This window comes from Gouania willdenowi, chromosome 19 (assembly GCF_900634775.1).
Source record: "Gouania willdenowi chromosome 19, fGouWil2.1, whole genome shotgun sequence".
In the NCBI taxonomy this organism is placed as follows: domain Eukaryota; kingdom Metazoa; phylum Chordata; class Actinopteri; order Blenniiformes; family Gobiesocidae; genus Gouania; species Gouania willdenowi.
This window is the reverse complement of record NC_041062.1, coordinates 7,543,867-7,561,571: the sequence shown is the minus strand read 5'-3', so window position 1 is coordinate 7,561,571 and position 17,705 is coordinate 7,543,867. Positions and strand designations below refer to the sequence as shown.

The window sequence follows — 17,705 nt, the reverse complement described above, 5'->3', positions numbered from 1 at the left end:
AAAAACATTAATGGTGGGGAAGGCCATGCCTGCTCACTGCTGGTGTCCTTAGTTCTTTAACACTGCCCCCTGTCTGTGAGTCATGGTACTGTTTTCCTCTCACTTTTCTTTTCCAACATGTTTTTTGCAACATGTGCCTAAAACAGAACAAGTTATTGGCATTTGTATACAGTTTCAACAGATTACGCTCTTCAGTCATCAGCGAGGGGACTTCATGCTTTGATACAGGTGAGATGCTGACGTCACACGTGGACTGGAATGACTTGCAAGCACCATGACTCATGAAAAGAGGAGGTAGCACCACCATTTTCATTCGCTTTAGAAATGAGGAAGCATGCCTCTTTATAATATTTCAACAACAATTTTTTATTTGCTAACCCATGGTAATATGAATACAAAGTATAAGAATCTGACAGATTTGTGGGTTTCCTTTTCGATTTCTATTGCAACCGTGTAAAGCACGTGTGCCAAACTCAAGGCCCGGGGGCCAAATCCGGCCTTTTAAACCATCAAATTAGGCCCGCAGGAGAAAGTTAAAAAAACAGAAAAAACATAAATGATTGTCAAAATTACAAAATAATTCATTTATAGATAAATCAGCTCAGATATCTAAATACACAATTCAATGAAACTCCACAGTATTTGGAGGATCACAATTTAAATTTTTTTTACATGACTGCAGTTATTTTTAATTGTTCAAAGAACTCAATTTTCCTGGAATTACATCACATAATTTTTTACAAATTAAATAAAAATTGGTCACAAAATCAATTCATTTAAAAAATAAAATGGTATCTGTCACTCATTGCATGGATATTGTTGGTGGCTTACATACTTTATTTATGATCTGTACGTAGTGTACAGTACAAACTTGAATTGTTGAAACTGCTCGTTTTCCTGCCTAAAATCTGCGGTCCAAACTATTTGGCCCCTGAACTAAAATGAGTGTAAAGAAATCTGTTAAAGAGGTAAGTGCCTGGTGAACTGGTCTCTTTTTCACATATACCAATGATCTTTTAGAAAACACATCTCTAATGACTGTGATTACAGCTCTGCACAAGACCTGATATTAAGTCTCCTTTTCCTTTCAGCTGTGATTGAGATCTGGCCAAACTGGATTCAGCACACCTGCAGTAGAGATTTGAATACATCCATTTAAAGAATCTGTCTCCTGATTACTTTCTACATTGTTAGGTATTTCTTAAATTCAGTGAAAAACTTTAAAAATAACTGCAAAACCAGAAAGAGTTGAATTCAAGATGTCCTATGAACCTAGAATATATTGCATTAGTGTCACCATGACAACAGCAAAAGAAAGCTCAGCTGTGAGCTTTGAAGCATTCACAGTGAGTGGGCACCTAAAGCTGCTGTCCGTATCTACGCCAGTCGATGTATATGTAACAAAGTTGACGTTGGCGGCCGTTACTTGTTCAGTGATCCATGTCTGGAACTCGGACACCCGTGCAAAAACCTCAGGGAAGCTGTTTTTGGCACAAGGTATTCCAAAGCTTGCAATGCCAGCCTGAATCCACCTTGAGTTCTGCTTGCATTGCAAAGGTCCACCTGAGTCACCCTAAAGAAACAAAACAGAAATCCATAATCTAAAAGTTGTACTGCATTGTTTACTTTTCGGTTTTGACAGTGTGATGAACAGAAAATATGTATAGTGTGAGATACCTGACATGTTCCTTTACCCTCCTGCCCTGCACAAATCATCTGGCCAGTGATATTTCCATTTGTTCCTGAGGAATAGCTGCAGCTACACTGCCTATTACCAATAACAGGAACCTGAACCTCTTGTAGAGGTGAAGTCAATGGCAAATCCTCTGTAACACAAAATAATCAATGTATTAGTTCAAGATCATGAAATGCTAAACATCCTTTGATGGTTTTGGTGGCAGAACATTTTTTAGTTTGATCGGAAAAATACTTTTTGAGATATGGCCAACTTAGTGAGTGGGGGTATGTGTCGATTTTCACGTGTTCTTATTTTTCTTCTATTTTCAGCTTCCAATATCTCAGGAACTACATCACATAGGAAACTGAAATTTGGTATACAACTACTACTCTCAAAATATAAAAAATATCTGCAATACATCCTTTATGGTGGACAAAATTGAAAGAAAGTTTGTTGGGGTTTGGGTCTGGCACATGTTTGGGCCTTTAGTAAACATCTTTGCATATACCTCAGCTCCCTGTAATTTTACCAGGTTTGATGTACATAGTACTTTTTCCACCTCACTTCTCCTTATGTTGTTTTTCCCATTTTTCATCAAATTCGGGGCGCCTCCAATGCCCTTGGCGACCCACACTTCTCCCGTTCTTGTCTCCCATGTTATTTGTGACTGTTTTTCCATGTTTTCTTTACACGGTATAATACTGAAATGTTTTTGTGGTTTTTACCTGTGAAAAGCGCTCTATAAATAAAGTTAATTTACTTACTTACTAGACTGTTAACACTAATGATTAGTCACAATATGTAATGGTTCTTGGGTGACTTGGAATCCAAAAAAAATTACTTTTTTTTTACTATTTTCATTGGCCCATAACTGCTTGTGGGAATGTAAGAAAAAATCTGATCTGTTTTAATATATAGTATAAAACACATGTCTTTGTTTCTTTGACTACTTCACTTTTTATTTTGGTGATTTCACCTTTACATGTCATTATAGCTTTGCCTCTATGTCTTATAATCATTTCTTGTTTATAACGGTTTTTCACTTGAGTGCTCATACCTAAAACTGATATTTGGGATCAATGTATATAAGGTTCAGCCCGATACGAGCTTATCCTACAGCCCAACGCATGCCAGTGCCATCTTTGGTTAAACATTTGACATAATCTTGCTAATTGACATACACAGATGAAAATATTATCTATGAAGAAGGTAAGAATAACATTCAATATTTGAGTCAGTTTGTTGTGTCTTCTAAAAAAAGCTGTGGTATTATTCTTTGCTTTATCAACTAAGTAATAGAACCAGTGTAATTCAGTTAACCCACCGTCCTCCCCGAGCCTCCCCCATCCAGTGGCCCAACACAGGGTTGCGTTATGGAACTGGCTGGAGTTACTGGCCAAGCACGCAGGACGGATGTACTCTGTGAAAGTAATGGGGCTGCTGAGCTTCATCAGGGCAATGTCATTGTTGAGCAAGGTGTTGTTGTAGTTTGGATGGACGATGATCTGGGACACGGATCTGGAGACTTCATTTGGATTCGGTCCAGCCTGAGTGTTTCTCCCAAAGTAGAGAGTATACTGACTTGCAGGACTGAATAACAAAAGAAACATTTAGAATCTATATATCTATATGACAAGTATTTTATTAGTGCGCTTAATTTTTTCGTTTTATCAATGTATATGTTGTTTTTAATTAAAATGATGGACTGTTGAAGGACACCCATCAAAAAGGACTTCTATTATCAGCGTGTGTGTGAGTTTCCAACAGTCCGTTATCATTTACTAACTTCAGCCACCAGAGCATGTCAGCGCACTGTTTAAGGGCGAGTAAAGGCTCCTTTGGAGAACTCTTCTTCTCCGCTTCATTGTCTACTACGAAACCGCAGAGTTGGAGCAGTTTGTATTCTCTTTTGGTAAACAAAAGAGGGTTATATCAGCATCCTTTACTTCTCCTGGTTTTTAGAGCAACCAAAAGCAGCACAAGCTGCTAAATGATCTAAAAAGCTGCTAAATGATCCAAAAAGCAAGCTGAATATTTCACTCCAATAGAAAACAATGGGATGTTACAGGCAGTGAGGCCGTGTGACATCATCAATCAGATGCTAAAGTCAAAAATTGGACTTCATTTTTGCATAAATTTACCTAAAACGCCTATAAATTTATGTAAACATTTTTTCAAGACATTTACTTTAAATGACCATCTTGAGTTTGATTAGATTCAAATGTATGAATTAAGAGTAATGTGTCTCCAGTGCTCTCGAAATGTGCAAGTTAGATTTTTCCAATGATTTACCAATCCTCATTTCTTTTGCATTTCAACTTCCTCTTTAGCAGGAAAATGAACAATTTCAACATGAATGTGTCCCAGTTTGCACTTCCCGTTATCGACATACAATATGGAAGGCATCAACAATATGTAAGCAATAAGTGACAGATACTTAAATGTGATTTATTTTTCTATTTTTAAATTTTTATATTTTTTAGCAATTTTTATTTAATTTGGGGAGATTTTGTGGAAAAATTTGAGAAAATTTGCTGGATTTTAAACAATAATTCATGTTTTCTCTGTCAGTTTCACTTTCTCCTGCAGGCCGAATCGGATGCTCTGAAGGGCCGGATTTGGCCCACGGGTCTTGAGTATGACACGTGATTTAAACCATCAAGTTGAGACTAAAGTCTACTCTTTTATTGAGTCGAGGAGTTTCCCAATATGTTTCTTTGTTGTTTACAATACTTGGATAAAAAAAATTTAGGCTTGAGAGAGAATAAACAAAATATGTAAACCTGATTAGAAATACTTACAGAATGATGCAGTGTGCTGCTGTGACGACCCACTGGTTGCTGATCACCGTCCCTCCACAAATATGTGCTGTTATGTGAAGGCTGACCTGCCAGGGCCAGGATCCGGCAGCAGCATCATCACCACCCACTACTCTTGTGCCCAGGGGGGCCACTCCACAGTCTGATAATAAAGCAGAGGCAGGAATGACTTAGCAGATTTACCAACATAAAACATAGAAAAAAGGTTTGAACGTGTGACGTTTTTCCACTGTCGCAGATCTTTCATGGAAGATATTAAATGTAACGGCTTACCTTGAGCTTCTGACCCTGGACAAATCAGAACAGAACAAAATTAATTATATACAAAAAGTTAAAAAAAAAAAAAAAAGATATGCTTTAGTTATTAAAAGAAAGGCTGAATCAGTCAACACATTACTCTTTAACAGGGTGGGGGTCAATTACATTTTTCAGTTATCTATGTTCAATTACAATTCAATGACTAGCATTTTTTACAATTACAAACAATCATCTTTTATCCTCATAAAGTCAATTACAATTACGTTCTCAATCACTAAAGTTCAATTAAAATTAATCCCAATTACTTAGCCTGAAATAAACAACCTAATAAAAGTTTACCTTCCTCTTGTGTTAGCATTTCTAATGACGAGTCCTAAATCGGCTGTAAAATACACTAAAAACAATAATCTATCATCTATTCTCTTTCCTATCTATTGATTACCTTATTAGGCTCCCTAATCAATGAAAATATTCGTAGTAATATTTTTGTTGTGGGCATCTGAGCCTTTTTTGTGTCAGTATAGCCCCTATATATATATATATATGATAATAACAGCAACAGATTCTTCAAATGACAATTACACCATAATTGTAATTAATTTTCAATTATGTACATTACAATTATGATTGACCCCAACTCTGCTCTTTAATATATATATATATATGGTATTGATCATTATTATACACAAAAATCATTTTCTGAATTGTTTAAGAAACATTGCTAATAATATAATAACTAATGATAATTGGTTACAAATTGTAGCTTTTTGGTGAAATACAAGAATAAAGTCTCACCTCGTAAAGTAAGGAGTGTAAGCAGTAAAGTGACAGCCTCAGTCCATGTTGCCATCCTGCTTTGCTACGGTCTGTGTTATTGCTCTACAGCAGCAGTAGTGACATAAGCACTTCATAAAAGCTTCAAACACTCCCAGATTGAACCTGTTTAAACCCATACCAACAGGACAAAAAAAACACAGTCACCTCCAACACATAAATGCATTATCATCCTTCCTCTTCACTAATCACAATCATTACATATTTGTTAACCAATCAGCCACCAATTGTGCAAGTTCTCCCACTTAAAATGATGACAGAGGTCTGTAATTTTCATCATAAATACATTTCAACTGTGAGAGACAGAATGTGAAAAAAAAAAATCCAGGAATTCACATTGTAGGATTTTTAAAGAATTTATTTGTAAATTATGGTGGAAAATAAGTATTTGGTCAATAACAAAAATTCAACTCAATACTTTGTAATATAACCTTTGTTGGCAATAACAGAGGTCAAACGATTACTATAGGTCTTTACCAGGTTTGCACACACAGTAGCTGGTATTTTGGCCCATTCCTCCATGCAGATCTTCTCGAGAGCAGTGATGTTTTGGGGCTGTCGCAGAGCAACACGGACTTTCAACTCCCTCCACAGATTTTCTATGGGGTTGAGGTCTGGAGACTGGCTAGGCCACTCCAGGACTTTCAAATGCTTCTTACGGAGCCACTCCTTCGTTGCCCGGGCGGTGTGTTTGGGATCATTGTCATGCTGGAAGACCCAGTCACGTTTCATCTTCAAAGCTCTCACTGATGGAAGGAGGTTTTGGCTCAAAATCTCACGATACATGGCCCCATTCATTCTTTCCTTAACACGGATCAGTCATCCTGTCCCCTTAGCAGAAAAACAGCCCCAAAGCATGATGTTTCCACCCCCATGCTTCACAGTAGGTATGGTGTTCTTGGGATGCAACTCAGTATTCTTCTTCCTCCAAACACGACGAGTTGAGTTTATACCAAAAAGTTCCATTTTGGTTTCATCTGACCACATGACATTCTCCCAATCCTCTGCTGTATCATCCATGTGCTCTCTGGCAAAACTTCAGACGGGCCTGGACATGCACTGGCTTAAGCAGGGGGACACGTCTGGCACTGCAAGATTTGATTCCCTGTCGGCGTAGTGTGTTACTGATGGTAACCTTTGTTACTTTGGTCCCAGCTCTCTGCAGGTCATTCACCAGGTCCCCCCGTGTGGTTCTGGGATTTTTGCTTACCGTTCTCATGATCATTTTGACCCCACGGGATGAGATCTTGTGTGGAGCCCCAGATCGAGGGAGATTATCAGTGGTCTTGTATGTCTTCCATTTTCTGATAATTGCTCCCACAGTTGATTTTTTCACACCAAGCTGCTTGCCTATTGTAGATTCACTCTTCCCAGTCTGGTGCAGGTCTACAATTCTTTTCCTGGTGTCCTTCGACAGCTCTTTGGTCTTGGCCATAGTGGAGTTTGGAGTCTGACTGTTGGAGGTTGTGGACAGGTGTCTTTTATACAGATAACGAGTTCAAACAGGTGCCATTAATACAGGTAACGAGTGGAGGACAGAAGAGCTTCTTAAAGAAGAAGTTACAGGTCTGTGAGAGCCAGAGATTTCTCTTGTTTGAAGTGACCAAATACTTATTTTCCACCATGATTTACAAATAAATTCTTTAAAAATCCTACAATGTGAATTCCTAGATTTTTTTTAACACTCTGTCTCTCACAGTTGAAGTGTACCTATGATGAAAATTACAGACCTCTGTCATCATTTAAGTGGGAGAACTTGCACAATTGGTGGCTGACTAAATACTTTTTTGCCCCACTGTATGTGTGAAACAATGTGAAAACTATTTTAGTTGCCATTGATATTTCCGGAAAAGATAAGATAAGATAAGCAAAAAAAAAGAGTGGGCTACAGATTTAAGGCAGGAAAACAAATAATTTCAACATTATTATGGCTTTCTTTGCACTTCCACATAAAAAGGATACTGTATATACAGTATGTAACACACTGACAAAATGTTCATTCTTCATTTTTGGACCAATTTCTATCAAATTTAGGTAAATGTTATGGAATAATTTAAAGGAAAATTGCAGGTTAAATTTTGATTTATTTGAACAAATTAAGATTAAAAATGAATACCACCATGTAATATAATACACATAATGTAGCATAGATGCTTTTATACTGTTGGAGTTATCCAGTCATCCCAAACATGTAATTTCAATATATACTAGTGTTAGTCAGTGAGGTAAATAAATCCAGAGTGTGTAATAGGTGATAATTAAAGCTGTATTGTAAATAGTGGTAAATGAAAAATGTGCCATGAAACTTATTCAGTGCGTACGGTGTTTTGACAACCCTTTTATTTCATACAGATGCCTTTGTAGAAAAATAAATTACGTTCCAATTGTGTAAAATATATGTGGTATACCATTGGGTGTACCATTTCCTCAGCATGGCATTGTTCCTATTGTTGAGCCTGAGATTCTGCCCGATGGTGACCACGACCTGAAGCGCTGCCAGTACGTCACTGAAAAGGTCCTGGCTGCCGTTTACAAGGCCTTGTCTGACCACCACGTCTACCTGGAAGGCACCCTCCTTAAACCCAACATGGTCACTGCTGGACACTCTTGCTCACACAAGTACAGCAACCAGGAGATTGCCATGTCAACTGTCACTGCCCTGCGCCGCACCGTGCCCCCCGCAGTTCCTGGTAAGCAAGGGATCTGAGTCTAGAGTCTTAAGTCTAGAATTTCTTTAGATCAAGCCAATCACAGCCAGCCATTTGACAAAGCCGCAGTTCCGGGAAGGTCACAGCGATGAGTAAAGTGTAAGTAAAGTGACAAAGAATTAGTAACAGGTGGCAACAAATGGTCCAAAAGTGACATGGCAAGAAAAGAGTGAAAAGTGACTAAAATGGGGCAAAAGCAGCCAAGAGTGGCAAAGAATTTGACAAAAAAGAGAAAACAGGTTATGCAATGGCATAAGGTAGCTTAAATGAGCAAAATGTGCGAAAGAATAGTGAAAAAGGGAAAAAATGTGGAACAAAAAGAGCAAAATGCAGGGAAAAAATAAAAAAAGTGTTATATAATGGGGCAAAGGTTAAAAAGTTCCCCCTTTTAAGGTTTTCTGGGAGAAAGATAGTAAAATTAATACATAAAGAGCCACATGTGAAGTACCACTGACTTATTAACAGCTTTATCATAGTTTTAGTAAGTTAATTTAATAAGCTAAATTAGACGTTGACCGGTCCTCCACCCTTAGAACACCCTCACTTTTAAAATTGTTGCTCCACCCCTGCTTAAAGTTGTGATTCCGATGCCATAGCAAATTTATTTACCAATGTTTTGATATCCTTTAAAGGCATCACCTTCCTTTCTGGTGGCCAGAGCGAAGAGGAGGCCTCCGTCAACCTGAATGCCATGAACCAGTGCCCTCTGCACAGGCCCTGGGCTCTGACCTTCTCATACGGCCGCGCCCTTCAGGCCTCGGCCCTCAAAGCCTGGGGTGGCAAGAAGGAGAATGGAAAGGCATGCCAGGATGAGTTCATCAAAAGAGCTCTGGTATGTGTGAATGATGTAAAATGTTCATTATTAAAGAAACAAGAGTTGCAAAAGCATTTTATAACTTCTGTTAAGCGTGTTCCCACAGGCTAACAGCCAGGCCTGTCAGGGTAAATATGCATCTTCTGGATCCAGCGCCGCTGGTGGAGAGTCACTGTATGTGGCAAATCATGCTTACTAAGCATGGGCTCCATTTCCACCTTCTTCCCACCATTACCACATCTTTATGGAAAAGGGCTCGTCCTCCAACATCACCTACAACAGCACGGATGGAGAAAAATGTTTTTAAAAACTGTCTTTGGCGTTGTTGTTGTAGCGAGAGGTTTTGAGAGGAGTCCGGCATCCATTCCCACACCTTTTTATTTTTATGCACCGTTTTACGGGTGAAGATTCCAACACTGTTTTAAGTAACTATCCCTGCATTCCTTGGCCTGCCTCCACCTTGTACAGTATATGGTTTATACTGATGCCATGGAATAAAGTGTTAACCCAAAAATCTTGTTGATTAGTTTTGTTTCTTTCCTGTTTTGGGTGACAGGACATTGTCTCTAGAAAATGAGTGACATGTGGCAGTGTCGGTAAACTAATGATAATGATTAAAAGGAGAACTTCAAAAAATAGTATTACAGCATTAGCTGCATATTAGTTAAAATTGATTTAATTCTCAATTAAATTGTCGAATGGAGTAGTGTTTTGTAACATTCAAGCAGCTGGAGATGAAAATGTATTGTTGGATAAAGACAAAATTCTTTTTCAAAATATAATTTTATATTTGTAGGGAGCAGTTATTCCATTTTACTTTTACTCTTATAAATTTTTATTGTGCAATTGCAATAAGATTTTCTTACATATATTATATGTTCTTGCACTAAAATGGTGTAAGTTTGAGTTTAATTTACAAAAAATTCTGAAATAACAAGAGAAACAAGTTTTTTTTATTATAAAAAAAAAACATTAATGGTGGGGAAGGCCATGCCTGCTCACTGCTGGTGTCCTTAGTTCTTTAACACTGCCCCCTGTCTGTGAGTCATGGTACTGTTTTCCTCTCACTTTACTTTTCCAACATGTTTTTTGCAACATGTGCCTAAAACAGAACAAGTTATTGGCATTTGTATACAGTTTCAACCGATCACACTCTTCAGTCATCAGCGAGGGGACTTCATGCTTCGATACAGGTGAGATGCTGACGTCACACGTGGACTGGAATGACTTGCAAGCACCATGACTCATGAAAAGAGGAGGTAGCACCACCATTTTCATTCGCTTTAGAAATGAGGAAGCATGCCTCTTTATAATATTTCAACAACAATTTTTTATTTGCTAACCCATGGTAATATGAATACAAAGTATAAGAATCTGACAGATTTGTGGGTTTTCTTTTCGATTTCTATTGCAACCGTGTAAAGCACGTGTGCCAAACTCAAGGCCCGGGGGCCAAATCCGGCCTTTTAAACCATCAAATTAGGCCCGCAGGAGAAAGTTAAAAAAACAGAAAAAACATAAATGATTGTCAAAATTACAAAATAATTCATTTATAGATAAATCAGCTCAGATATCTAAATACACAATTCAATGAAACTCCACAGTATTTGGAGGATCACAATTTAAATTTTTTTTACATGACTGCAGTTATTTTTAATTGTTCAAAGAACTCAATTTTCCTGGAATTATGTCACATAATTTTTACAAATTAAATAAAAATTGGTCACAAAATCAATTCATTTAAAAAATAAAATGGTATCTGTCACTCATTGCATGGATATTGTTGGTGGCTTACATACTTTATTTATGATCTGTACGTAGTGTACAGTACAAACTTGAATTGTTGAAACTGCTCGTTTTCCTGCCTAAAATCTGCGGTCCAAACTATTTGGCCCCTGAACTAAAATGAGTGTAAAGAAATCTGTTAAAGAGGTAAGTGCCTGGTGAACTGGTCTCTTTTTCACATATACCAATGATCTTTTCTTGATAGAAAACACATCTCTAATGACTGTGATTACAGCTCTGCACAAGACCTGATATTAAGTTTCCTTTTCCTTTCAGCTATAATTGAGATCTGGCCAAACTGGATTCAGCACACCTGCAGTAGAGAGTTGAATACATCCATTTAAAGAATCTGTCTCCTGATTACTTTCTACATTGTTAGGTATTTCTTAAATTCAGTGCAAAACTTTAAAAATAACTGCAAAACCAGAAAGAGTTGAATTCAAGATGTCCTATGAACCTAGAATATATTGCATTAGTGTCACCATGACAACAGCAAAAGAAAGCTCAGCTGTGAGCTTTGAAGCATTCACAGTGAGTGGGCACCTAAAGCTGCTGTCCGTATCTACGCCAGTCGATGTATATGTAACAAAGTTGACGTTGGCGGCCGTTACTTGTTCAGTGATCCATGTCTGGAACTCGGACACCCGTGCAAAAACCTCAGGGAAGCCGTTTTGGGCACAAGGTATTCCAAAGCTTGCAATGCCAGCCTGAATCCACCTTGAGTTCTGCTTGCATTGCAAAGGTCCACCTGAGTCACCCTAAAGAAACAAAACAGAAATCCATAATCTAAAAGTTGTACTGCATTGTTTACTTTTCGGTTTTGACAGTGTGATGAACAGAAAATATGTATAGTGTGAGATACCTGACATATTCCTTTACCCTCCTGCCCTGCACAAATCATCTGGCCAGTGATATTTCCATTTGTTACTGAGGAATAGCTGCAGCTACACTGCCTATTACCAATAACAGGAACCTGAACCTCTTGTAGAGGTGAAGTCAATGGCAAATTCTCTGTAACACAAAATAATCAATGTATTAGTTCAAGATCATGAAATGCTAAACATCCTTTGATGGTTTTGGTGGCAGAACATTTTTTAGTTTGATCGGAAAAATACTTTTTGAAATATGGCCAACTTAGTGAGTGGGGGTATGTGTCGATTTTCACGTGTTCTTATTTTTCTTCTATTTTCAGCTTCCAATATCTCAGGAACTACATCACATAGGAAACTGAAATTTGGTATACAACTACTACTCTCAAAATATCTGCAATACATCCTTTATGGTGGACAAAATTGAAAGAAAGTTTGTTGGGGTTTGGGTCTGGCACATGTTTGGGCCTTTAGTAAACATCTTTGCATATACCTCAGCTCCCTGTAATTTTACCAGGTTTGATGTACATAGTACTTTTTCCACCTCACTTCTCCTTATGTTGTTTTTCCCATTTTTCATCAAATTCGGGGCGCCTCCAATGCCCTTGGCGACCCACACGTCTCCCGTTCTTGTCTCCCATGTTATTTGTGACTGTTTTTCCATGTTTTCTTTAGACGGTATAATACTGAAATGTTTTTGTGGTTTTTACCTGTGAAAAGCGCTCTATAAATAAAGTTAATTTACTTACTTACTAGACAGTTAACACTAACGATTAGTCACAATATGTAATGGTTCTTGGGTGACTTGAAATCCAAAAAAAATTACTTTTTTTTTTTTACTATTTTCAATGGCCCATAACTGCTTGTGGGAATGTAAGAAAAAATCTGATCTGTTTTAATTTATAGTATAAAACACATTTCTTTGTTTCTTTGACTACTTCACTTTTTATTTTGGTGATTTCACCTTTACATGTCATTATAGCTTTGCCTCTATGTCTTATAATCATTTCTTGTTTATAACCGTTTTTCACTCGAGTGCTCATACCTAAAACTGATATTTGGGATCAATGTATATAAGGTTCAGCCCGATACGAGCTTATCCTACAGCCCAACTCATGCCAGTGCCATCTTTGGTTAAACATTTGACATAATCTTGCTAATTGACATACACAGATGAAAATATTATCTATGAAGAAGGTAAGAATAACATTCAATATTTGAGTCAGTTTGTTGTGTCTTCTAAAAAAAGCTGTGGTATTATTCTTTGCTTTATCAACTAAGTAATAGAACCAGTGTAATTCAGTTAACCCACCGTCCTCCCCGAGCCTCCCCCATCCAGTGGCCCAACACAGGGTTGCGTTATGGAACTGGCTGGAGTTACTGGCCAAGCACGCAGGACGGATGTACTCAGTGAAAGTAATGGGGCTGCTGAGCTTCATCAGGGCAATGTCATTGTTGAGCAAGGTGTTGTTGTAGTTTGGATGGACGATGATCTGGGACACGGATCTGGAGACTTCATTTGGATTCGGTCCAGCCTGAGTGTTTCTCCCAAAGTAGAGAGTATACTGACTTGCAGAACTGAATAACAAAAGAAACATTTAGAATCTATATATCTATATGACAAGTATTTTATTAGTACGATTAATTTTTTCGTTTTATCAATGTATATGTTGTTTTTAATTAAAATTACGGACTGTTGAAGGACACCCATCAAAAAGGACTTCTATTATCAGCGTGTGTGTGAGTTTCCAACAGTCCGTTATTATTTACTAACTTCAGCCACCAGAGCATGTCAGCGCACTGTTTAAGGGCGAGTAAAGGCTCCTTTGGAGAACTCTTCTTCTCCGCTTCATTGTCTACTACGAAACCGCAGAGTTGGAGCAGTTTGTATTCTCTTTTGGTAAACAAAAGAGGGTTATATCAGCATCCTTTACTTCTCCTGGTTTTTAGAGCAACCAAAAGCAGCACAAGCTGCTAAATGATCTAAAAAGCTGCTAAATGATCCAAAAAGCAAGCTGAATATTTCACTCCAATAGAAAACAATGGGATGTTACAGGCAGTGAGACCGTGTGACATCATCAATCAGATGCTATGGTCAAAAATTGGACTTCATTTTTGCATAAATTTACCTAAAACGCCTACAAATTTATGTAAACATTTTTTCAAGACATTTACTTTAAATGACCATCTTGAGTTTGATTAGATTCAAATGTATGAATTAAGAGTAATGTGTCTCCAGTGCTCTCGAAATGTGCAAGTTAGATTTTTCCAATGAATTACCAATCCTCATTTCTTTTGCATTTCAACTTCCTCTTTAGCAGGAAAATGAACAGTTTCAACATGAATGTGTCCAAGTTTGCACTTCCCGTTATCAACATACAGTATGGAAGGCATCAACAATATGTAAGCAATAAGTGACAGATACTTAAATGTCCTTTGATTTATTTTTCTATTTTTAAATTTTTGTTTTTTTAGTAATTTTTATTTAATTTGGGGAGATTTTGTGGAAAAATTTGAGAAAATTTGCTGGATTTTAAACAATAATTCATGTTTTCTCTGTCAGTTTCACTTTCTCCTGCAGGCCGAATCGGATGCTCTGAAGGGCCGGATTTGGCCCACGGGTCTTGAGTATGACACGTGATTTAAACCATCAAGTTGAGACTAAAGTCTACTCTTTTATTGAGTCGAGGAGTTTCCCAATATGTTTTTGTTGTTTACAGTACTTGGATAAAAAAATTTTAGGCTTGAGAGAGAATAAACAAAATATGTAAACCTGATTAGAAATACTTACCGAATGATGCAGTGTGCTGCTGTGACGACCCACTGGTTGCTGATCACCGTCCCTCCACAAACATGTGCTGTTATGTGAAGGCTGACCTGCCAGGGCCAGGATCCGGCAGCAGCATCATCACCACCCACTACTCTTGTGCCCAGGGGGGCCACTCCACAGTCTGATAATAAAGCAGAGGCAGGAATGACTTAGCAGATTTACCAACATAAAACATAGAAAAAAGGTTTGAACGTGTGACGTTTTTCCACTGTCGCAGATCTTTCATGGAAGATATTAAATGTAACGGCTTACCTTGAGCTTCTGACCCTGGACAAATCAGAACAGAACAAAATTAATTATATACAAAAAGTTAAAAAAAAAAAAAAAAGATATGCTTTAGTTATTAAAAGAAAGGCTGAATCAGTCAACACATTACTCTTTAACAGGGTGGGGGTCAATTACATTTTTCAGTTATCTATGTTCAATTACAATTCAATGACTAGCATTTTTTACAATTACAAACAATTATCTTTTATCCTCATAAAGTCAATTACAATTACGTTCTCAATCACTAAAGTTCAATTACAATTAATCCCAATTACTTAGCCTGAAATAAACAACCTAATAAAAGTTTAACTTCCTCTTGTGTTAGCATTTCTAATGACGAGTCCTAAATCGGCTGTAAAATACACTAAAAACAAATATCTATCATCTATTCTCTTTCCTATCTATTGATTACCTTATTAGGCTCCCTAATCAATGAAAATATTCATAGTAATATTTTTGTTGTGGGCATCTGAGCCTTTTTTGTGTCAGTATATAGCCCCTATATATATATATATATATATATACATATATATATATATATATATATATATATATATATATGATTATAACAGCAACAGATTCTTCAAATGACAATTACAATTACACCATAATTGTAATTAATTTTCAATTATGTACATTACAATTATGATTGACCCCAACCCTGCTCTTTAATATATATATATATATATATATATATATATATATATATATATATATATATATATATGTTATTGATCATTATTATATACAAAAATCATTATCTGAATTGTTTAAGAAACATTGCTAATAATATAATAACTAATGATAATTGGTTACAAATTGTAGCTTTTTGGTGAAATACAAGAATAAAGTCTCACCTCGTAAAGTAAGGAGTGTCAGCAGTAAAGTGATAGCCACAGTCCATGTTGCCATCCTGCTTTGCTACTGTCTGCGTTATTGCTCTACAGCAGCAGTAGTGACATAAGCACTTCATAAGAGCTTCAAACACTCCCAGATCGAACCTGTTTAACCCCATACCAACAGGACAAAAAAAACACAGTCACCTCCAACACATAAATGCATTATCATCCTTCCTCTTCACTAATCACGACCATTACATATTTGTTAACCTCCCTCGTGCCTGTTATGTGTGAAACAATGTGAAAACTATTTTAGTTGCCTTTGATATTTCCGGAAAAGATAAGATAAGCAAAAAAAAAAGAGTGGGCTACAGATTTAAGGCAGGAAAACAAATAATTTCAACATTATTATGGCTTTCTTTGCACTTCCACATAAAAAGGATACTGTATATACAGTATGTAACACACTGACAAAATGTTCATTCTTCATTTTTGGACCAATTTCTATCAAATTTAAGTAAATGTTATGGAATAATTTAAAGGAAAATTGCAGGACAAATTTTGATTTATTTGAACAAATTAAGATTAAAAATGAATACCACCATGTAATATAAATACACATAATGTAGCATAGATGCTTTTATACTGTTGGAGTTATCCAGTCATCCCAAACATGTAATTTCAATATATACTAGTGTTAGTCAGTGAGGTAAATAATTCCAGAGTGTGTAATAGGTGATAATTAAAGCTGTATTGTAAATAGTGGTAAATGAAAAATGTGCCATGAAACTTATTCAGTGCGTACGGTGTTTTGACAACCCTTTTATTTCATACAGATGCCTTTGTAGAAAAATAAATTACGTTCCAATTGTGTAAAATTTGCTTTATACAAGAGATGTTTACTGTATGCCATGGAACCGTGCAAAGATTTATTACTAAAAATAAACATGGGAGGTGAAAGTAACTGGCAACTTTTACTTTGCTAAATAAAGTAAAATTGCTAAATAAAAAAAGACCAACAATATGAATAAGACAGTTTGGTTATATTTCAACAAGGCACAGGGCTATTTTTTCTGCAGGCAATTGTGAATTGCCTGTTTGTCATTGAGCAAATAAATTACTGCAAGCGTAGCCTAATGTAAACCTACTAAATATTCATCTTAAGTAAGTATACTGATAGATTCACATGCTGTAGTATACCAATGACAAAGTCTACCGGTGGTCATTATCACGTCATATTATTGCTTTTGGGTAGCGTCTAGCTTGTTAAGCAGGTGAGCAGTCTGCTAATTTATGCCCAGCTGTGTGACGTTGAGACAGGCTACTTCACAACAGAAACAAATAAATGCAAGTTGTAGCTTATTGGCAACTGAGGCTTAGGGGGCAAACAACACACTCGACTTGATTCATTTATGTGTTATCTGGCTGCAGCTGTGCACTGTCTGCAGCTACAACGCGCCTCCGTTTATGTCCGCTCTGCGCGTTAACGTTAACAGAGGTGTGTGGGGGTGGAGGGAATATTAATTGAGGCATTATTATCACACACTATTAACCGACAAGCACTTACAGATTATCATGTCAGCATGGACCACAAAAAAAAAGAAAAAAAAAGAACTTTGAAAATGGCACTTGCTAGACCACCTAGTGTCTACCTGTGCACGCCACTGACTCCACCTTTGACTTTGATCTACAATAAAAGCCTAGAAACTAATAATATTTTTAAATATTTGCTGTTTTCATGCATTTTATTTTGCATTGCTTTGGGGTTAGAAACAAGTTATGTGACGCAAGCTCAGGCTTGATGACCCTGTAGCTGGCCACCTTTGATGAGGGTGTTTAGTGTTGAGAAGACTGAAACACCCCCTGAATTAATATCCCTCCCGTATCTGAGACACAGCTCCCACGTCACTCTCAAATGGTTAACCTCATGTGACTACCATCTTTTGGCACAAAGGTCAGTTTAACGCAATTGCTTTTATGTTCTTTATTTTGCTTTTCTTTGGG

General features: G+C 37.0%; 3 protein-coding genes across 3 annotated transcripts; 1 reads left to right on the top strand and 2 right to left on the bottom strand.

The window, feature by feature from the left end:
• Positions 1 to 715: 715 nt before the first annotated feature.
• On the bottom strand, positions 716 to 5,691 carry LOC114481112 (mast cell tryptase-like). Its single transcript, XM_028475522.1, has 6 exons — positions 5,551 to 5,691; positions 4,771 to 4,785; positions 4,480 to 4,639; positions 3,003 to 3,268; positions 1,678 to 1,826; positions 716 to 1,573 (listed from the first exon to the last, which is right to left on the bottom strand). The coding sequence occupies exons 1-6, from the start codon at positions 5,603 to 5,605 to the stop codon at positions 1,265 to 1,267; spliced, it is 954 nt and encodes a 317-aa protein (XP_028331323.1). The 5' UTR covers positions 5,606 to 5,691; the 3' UTR covers positions 716 to 1,264.
• Positions 5,692 to 7,999: 2,308 nt separating this feature from the next.
• On the top strand, positions 8,000 to 9,629 carry LOC114481811 (fructose-bisphosphate aldolase A-like; the record flags this gene model as incomplete). Its single annotated transcript, XM_028476849.1, has 3 exons — positions 8,000 to 8,279; positions 8,930 to 9,129; positions 9,218 to 9,629. Coding segments are annotated over 3 exons (573 nt in total), but the record flags the coding sequence as incomplete, so codon positions are not given.
• A 1,122-nt stretch (positions 9,630 to 10,751) lies between these two features.
• Positions 10,752 to 15,856, bottom strand: LOC114481111 (mast cell tryptase). The gene is made up of 6 exons (XM_028475520.1): positions 15,720 to 15,856; positions 14,848 to 14,862; positions 14,557 to 14,716; positions 13,078 to 13,343; positions 11,759 to 11,907; positions 10,752 to 11,654 (listed from the first exon to the last, which is right to left on the bottom strand). The coding sequence occupies exons 1-6, from the start codon at positions 15,772 to 15,774 to the stop codon at positions 11,346 to 11,348; spliced, it is 954 nt and encodes a 317-aa protein (XP_028331321.1). The 5' UTR covers positions 15,775 to 15,856; the 3' UTR covers positions 10,752 to 11,345.
• Between the last annotated feature and the right edge of the window lie 1,849 nt (positions 15,857 to 17,705).